This window comes from Oncorhynchus gorbuscha, linkage group LG06 (assembly GCF_021184085.1).
Source record: "Oncorhynchus gorbuscha isolate QuinsamMale2020 ecotype Even-year linkage group LG06, OgorEven_v1.0, whole genome shotgun sequence".
In the NCBI taxonomy this organism is placed as follows: Eukaryota; Metazoa; Chordata; class Actinopteri; order Salmoniformes; family Salmonidae; genus Oncorhynchus; species Oncorhynchus gorbuscha.
This window is the reverse complement of record NC_060178.1, coordinates 30,233,171-30,240,172: the sequence shown is the minus strand read 5'-3', so window position 1 is coordinate 30,240,172 and position 7,002 is coordinate 30,233,171. Positions and strand designations below refer to the sequence as shown.

Sequence of the window (7,002 nt, the reverse complement as noted above, 5' to 3'; positions counted from 1 at the left end):
TTTTTAGAGTGAAATTTCTCAAGTCTAAAGAAATAGGATGAATTCTGTTCTCCCTCCTCAATCCATTTTTTCCTAGATCTAATAAAGGCTCCTTCTGCTTTTAATTTATGTGGTGGAAGCCGGAAAGAGATTTTGGCCGATATTCTACATATTTTCTCATCTATTAAACATTTGATCTAGATACTGTTTTATATTCCTAAAACTACAATATGTTCTTAAACATAGTGGGCTAAGTTTAGTAGACTTTAACCTTTGGCAAAGTTTTTTAAAATCCCATTGTTTAGAAGGAGTGCAAAGGCGCACATCACAGAGTAGGCGTTCCCTAACGGAAACTGTAGATATATGATAGAAAGGGCCAATAGGATATCGCTAGTTCCTGCTTGGCTTCTGCCTAGCCTGGTTTAGTTTGCATACGTTTCCTAGTTTACCCCTGTACAGTTGTTGGCGGTAACGCACTATAAATATTGGATTGCAACCCTCCGTGAAACTCCACCGAAGAAGAAGAAAACAAATACTCGTCACCTTGCCCTGGAAAGAGAACCATGCCTGGGATACTGCTAGGAGACGTGTTCCCTAACTTCGAAGCTGAGACAACCATCGGCAAGATCAAATTCCATGACTTCTTAGGAAACTCGTAAGTGCTACTTTTGTAGGCTAAACAAGTCGGTGTGATCGTCTGCTGTTACTTTGTATCTGCACTGCATCAGCGTACTCGATTGCAAACAGTAGCCTAATCATTTACTGATGGTGTATTTGTGTAACATTTTAATGTACAGACAATAACAGACTTGGTTGAATGTCCATTGCCACGAGCTCGGCGTGAAATTAGTCATACATTGAAGACACAAGTGTCATATAACATGACGGTAATTATAGTCGCTAAGCACCGGTCCAGGACCAGTTTCATACGAAAAGCGAAGATCTGATCCCACATCAGATCTTAATAATTCGAACATCTACCGTAGGCGAGGCTCCACGCGGGCATCATGGGTTTATAAACAACGGCTTGTTACAAAATGTGTCCAAAATCTACATTCAAACACTATTTCAGACATTTGATTTGTATATAAATCCTTCCTGTTTTAACATATACACGCTTGACCTTGCCCAGGTTTCCAGATAGCAGTGTTTAGTATTGTAAAGTCTACCAAAAAATAATTTCTTAAATTTTTATTTTATTTCAAGTACAAATGACATATCACGTCAACATTGAAGAGGTGACTCTGGGATGCTGGTCTTCTGGGCAGTTGCAAAGAAAAAAGGGACACCTCAGACTGGCCAATAAACAGAAAGGATTAAGATGGGCAAAAGAACACACACTGAACAGAGGAACTCTGTCTTGAAGGCCAGCATCCCGGAGTCGCCTCTTCACTGTTGACGTTGAGACCGGTGTTTTGCGGGTACTATTTAATGAAGCTGCAAGTTGAGGACTTGTGAGGCGTCTGTTTCTCAAACTAGACACTAATGTACTTGTCCTTGCTCAGTTGTGCACCAGGGCCTCCCACTCTTCTTTCTATTCTGGTTAGAGGCAGTTTGCGCTGTTCTGTGAAGGGAGTAGTACACAGCGTTGTACAAGATCTTCAGTTTCTTGGAAATGTCTTGCATGGAATAGCCTTCATTTCTCAGAACAAGAATAAACAGTTTCAGAAGAAAAGTATTTGTTTCTGGCCATTTTGAACCTGTAAGCAAACCCACAAATGCTGATTCTCCAGATACTCAGCTCGTCTAAAGGTGGCCAGTTTTATTGCTTCGTTAATCGGAACAGTTTTCAGCTGTGCTAACATAATTGCAAAAGGATTTTCTACTGATCAATTGGCCTTTTAAAATGATCAACTTGGATTAGCTAACACAGCATGCCATTGGAACACAGGAGTGGTGGTTGCTGATAATGGGCCTATGTAGATATTCTATTTTTAAAAATCAGCTGTTTCTAGGTACAATAGTCATTTTCAATGTCTACACTGTATTTCTGATTTTAAAAATTAAAATAGAACTTTTTTCTTTCAAAAACAAGGACCTTTCTAAGTGACCCCAAACTTTTGAACGGTAGTGTACATCTCACTCATGCGCACATCCAGACAAACAGTTGGCTTGGTCAAAGGTTTGGCTGTTACATTAGCATGATCCAACAGACTTCCAAAGTGGAGGAGCAGTGCTAACAAAAGTTAACCTAACAAATCAGAATTATACCTAATGTATTCCAGTGTTTTTATAGCTCAATCATTAACATGGGCCATGCTTTTATTCCAGTATTCATGGCTATAGTTAAATAATAGAAGAATATAAAGGGGTAGGGATAACAGTTGGCACAGGGGAAGGCCCTCCAACATGGTAGATTGGGGGAGGGGGTGCTCTTTCTCACACACACAAATTATTATATTGCATAACTTTGGCTTTGCAAAGCCGTGCGTGTGTGTGTGTGGTACAGCCAGAGGGGGGACTAGAGCATTTCCTGTCTCAGTTTTAAATGATCGTGCAGAACTAGAGACCAGTTCAACTTCCCCCTCTAGGGGATTTAAGTTTCTACCGAACAGAGCAAATTATTTGAGTTTTTCTAATGCCATTGCTGTGGTCCAATATGGAGTGGTAGAGGGAAGAATATAACTTGAAACTATTACAAGTCTCAAGATAGACTGGTTTACTGTGTTTTGTTAGGGTAGCTATTTCCTTTACTCTGTAGCTAAAAGCCTCTCATTTTGATATTTTGTCACTCTGTACAGATTAGCCAGAGATTATGTTATTGCAACACCCTAACAGTCCCCCACTCAAACACTGGTGGTGCAACGGTTTCAATACATTTTCTTATAAACTATTGCCATAATACAGAATGATGTGCAAATGATTGTGGTACTTCAGTAAAAACCATTCTCAATAACTGTATTGTCCTACAGAAGAACACTTGTTGCTCTTCTTTGAGAAAAAAAATGCTAGCCTCCATACTGTCCCAGTCTGACGCAATGAGTGGTGGGGGAAAGGAGGAGAGTTTGTATTCCAGGACCACGTCTCTATTATTCGGATGTACTATGACGCTAAAAAGGTGTGGTTCTACAAAGCATCCGTTAACAGAACCTCTAGTTTTCCTGTTCTTTTCTTCACACTCTCTCCCATACATTGGTCACCCACACATTCCAGAGACTAGTCACATGTTTTTCAGTCTTTCCTTCCACCTTCCCTCACATAGTCAGATGGTGACACTGCCTCTCATTTAGTGAAAGTTAACTGATGAAATAAAACTCCCACTTGTCTAGCCTAATGTTTTCCTCAGCAGAGACTTACTCTCCTCCCTCTCTCCTCTCCTCCAGGTGGGGAATCCTGTTCTCCCACCCTCGGGACTTTACTCCAGTATGTACCACAGAGCTGGCCTGTGCTGCCAAGATCAGCAATGAGTTCAAGAAACGCAACGTCAAGATGATCGCGCTGTCCATCGACAGCGTGGCCGACCACCTCGCCTGGAGTAAGGTCTGTCTAACCCCTCTCTCTGCATCCATTACCTATGTGGTTCAAATGTAGAGAGCACATTCCCATACATTGCATAACTACTGTATGGACAGCCTCTCACACAGGTTTTATTACCATATCTGAACGCTGTCAGCCATGTCTAAATCAATATTGCATGCATACACCTACCCTGTGTAATCCCCCTGAGACTGCTTTAGCCTGCACAGCTGTTACACTCCATCTCAACTCCATTCACAGATGGTCATTTCTCTACAGAAATATATTGTGTAGAACATAGATGTTTGTCTGTGAAGTATAACAGGGAATAGTGTTAGCTTTTTCTTACATTTCTATCTGCAAGTACGGAATGTTTTACCTCCCTTAAAGGCCTCTCTTGGGTCCAACAGGGGAACGAGTTCCTCTGGACTGCCAAATTCTCAAGTCTTACACTGGAGCATTGGTGATTGGACAAATGGCTTGATTGCTAGGTTACAGAAGCACCACCCCCTTCAAGTTCTCAACAAGTTGTTTGGGATGAAAAGTTAATCTCTGAAGTTCACTGAACCAATTAATCCCACCTGCTTATACACACACACACACACACACACACACCTCTGTCTGAACCTGTGTGACTAATGGCAGCCTTCCTTCCCACAGTGAGGCGTATTAGTTTTGTCTGATGTCCAGTTTTTGATTAGACCACACCAGCCTTTACACTGCTGTCTATACTTCTGTAATCTCAGTTAACCCAGAACTAAAGTCGCACATAATTGGTCAGCTGCTCGATTTTTAAGTTCTGGGTCCATCCACGTTAAGAGAAGAGATCAAGAAATGCTAGAAAAAGGAGCGGAACTGGAACGAGGAGATCCACCTTCGCTCTTTGCAAGTTACGGGCCGACTGTACCCCCTCCCCTTCCGGAATTTAAAAGATGCTAAAACCTGTGAAATCTGTCCAAATAACCACTGACGAAAAACCCAAACACCGGAACTGCTGCTGCTCTTATTTTGTGCATCCATTCAGTCCCAACAGATTATCTCTGTTTACACACAGAATCTTTCCACAAGATTAACACTGCTGCTGTGACCAACTATCTCTACCATTTTAACATTTCTTGATAACAGACATATAACTACCCAGACTAATGGGCCCCTTTTTACAATAATATTCACCCTGGCCACAAACTGCTCTAGCCCAGTCACCCTGACTGTTGTCTGTGAAAGACCTGATCTGAGCCACTCAGATGATTAGGCCCCCTGCCCTGATCATCACTGACCCCTGACCTCTCTCCCCCTCTGTCTGTAGGATGTGATGGCGTTTAACAGTGATGGTGCGGACTCTCCCCTGCCCTTCCCCATCATCGCTGATGATAAGAGGGAGCTTTCAGTTCAGCTGGGCATGCTGGACCCTGATGAGCTTGACAAGGATGGCATTCCCCTCACTGCACGCTGTGTGAGTATGAGGTCACAGACGCATCCTGCAACATTTTTGCTGTAGAAAATGAAGCTCAAATTGGTGTTTGTTTATAAGACCCCTCTCCTTTGGTCCCTCCCCCAGGTGTTTGTGATTGGTCCAGATAAGAAGATGAAGCTTTCAATCTTGTACCCTGCCACCACTGGAAGGAACTTTGACGAGCTGCTCCGTGTCATCGACTCTCTGCAGCTCACGGCTCTCAAGAAGGTGGCCACACCTGTCGACTGGAAGGTACACACACACACACACACACACACACCCCTGTTGATTGAAAGTTAGTCACATCTTGATATTAGACCACTTGAAAACGTCTGACTAACTTAGATTTTGGAGAGAGTGGAGACTAGATGTACCATATTGTTTTATTACTTCATATTTTTCTTTCTCTCCCTCCCTCTCTCAGCCTGGTGAGAAGTGTATGGTTATTCCCTCTCTCTCCGATGCAGAGGCTGCTGAACTTTTCCCCAATGGCGTCACCACCAAAGAGCTGCCTTCTGGAAAGAAATACCTCCGCTACACACAGCCCTGAGCCTCGGGGGGGTGGGGGGGGGCACACAAAGTTGTCCCGGACACAACCCAAAGCCCAGATAGGCCCACTGCCAAAGTATCAGCACATAGTAGTTCTATCGTTAGAGGACTTATAGTGTAAGCAATCATCCCTTCAAGAGTCTTGTAGGTTTTGATGCACTAATTAAAGTATCTCATGAACTTAGCATTGTACATGAACTTAGCATTGTACAGTGTTACTACCCCAATAAACACACTTTTGGAAGACCACTGTGGGGGGGTGTTTTTTGTTGTTGGTGGTTATGATTATTTTATATATATATATTAGTTCTGCTTCAATACTTAGAAAATCCTTCCTTCCAGTAACTGAATGTTAACTTTGCTTTCAATTGAATTATTTTTAGTTTTAAAAAACTTGCACCGATCACATCTAATCTACAGATCAGTGTTGACCTCACTGAAGGAAAGAAGCATCTGTTTGACCAGAATACAAACTGGAGGAAATTGCTTCCTGTAAGGATTCTGTGCAGCAGATAAGAGCAGAGGCCAAAGAGAATAATGGACAGTGTTTTGGTTTAGTACTTGAATCCCAAAAGCCAAGGGTAAGAAACAAGTCTGCATAAACCATCAATGGGATAATTTCCACCCAAATTGGGAGATTTACCAATATGAATGTTTGCTTAAGTGTGCATAAATGTATGCATGGCCATCGTGCATGTGCCAAGTGGTAGAAGGGAACTACTTGTCAAGCATAGCATTGAGTAATAATTCAAAATCATTTATCGATATCCGTTGTGAATTCATACATCTTGCCATGATATATAATTCGACCACATTGCGTTTAACAAAAATCCGTATATAAAGTACAGTAATTTGTTAAATGAGGTACGTGTGAAAGTTTTATCAATGTTGAAATAATTTAGACTGAGCGATTTGCTCTGATTTGGCACACGTTACATTTTGCAGAGAGCGTGTTTTTTTTGAGACCGATGTGGCTTTATCTGCAGAAAGCATCAGATCATTTCCAAAAACGACCTTATAGGATTTTTGCGAGGATTTTAAGACCTACTTTCAAAAGGCAAACGTATGCCATTCCGCTGCACATCTAAGTGCTATCCCGCGCGGCTCAGTTGGTAAAGTGGTAGAGCACGGCACTTGCAACGCCAGGGTTGTGAGTTATATTCCCACGGGGGACCAATACAAACAAAATTGAAAACGTACACACACTACTGTAAATCGCTCTGGATAAGAGCGTCTGCTAAAATGTCTATCCACCCTCGGGTATTTGACAATAGGCAAGCTCCTGCTGAGAAGTGCCCATCGGCATCTCACAGCCCTCGATGAGGCAATGTTTTGGATGCAATCATCAGTAAAACTAACAGTAACGCACCATTGCACAACAAGTTGAATTCAAGAGGGATTTATTTGCCATTATGCCATCAATTGGTTCCCAAATACGAACGGACCAATAGACGGACCCCACATACAATCACCATCCCCAAACGATTTCAATTATGTGAACAGAAAAGGCTTCCACTCTTTATGTACAGGTGATGAGCAAAATACGTTACTGAATGTGGTGGCAA

At 42.2% G+C, this 7,002-nt stretch overlaps 1 protein-coding gene across 1 annotated transcript; it reads left to right on the top strand.

The window, feature by feature from the left end:
* The first annotated feature begins 393 nt into the window (after positions 1-393).
* LOC124037085 (peroxiredoxin-6-like) lies at positions 394-5,686 on the top strand. Its single transcript, XM_046351725.1, has 5 exons — positions 394-634; positions 3,303-3,459; positions 4,742-4,888; positions 4,994-5,140; positions 5,313-5,686. Exons 1-5 carry the CDS (start codon positions 543-545, stop codon positions 5,436-5,438), a joined length of 669 nt encoding a protein of 222 aa, XP_046207681.1. The 5' UTR covers positions 394-542; the 3' UTR covers positions 5,439-5,686.
* The last annotated feature ends 1,316 nt before the right edge of the window (positions 5,687-7,002 follow it).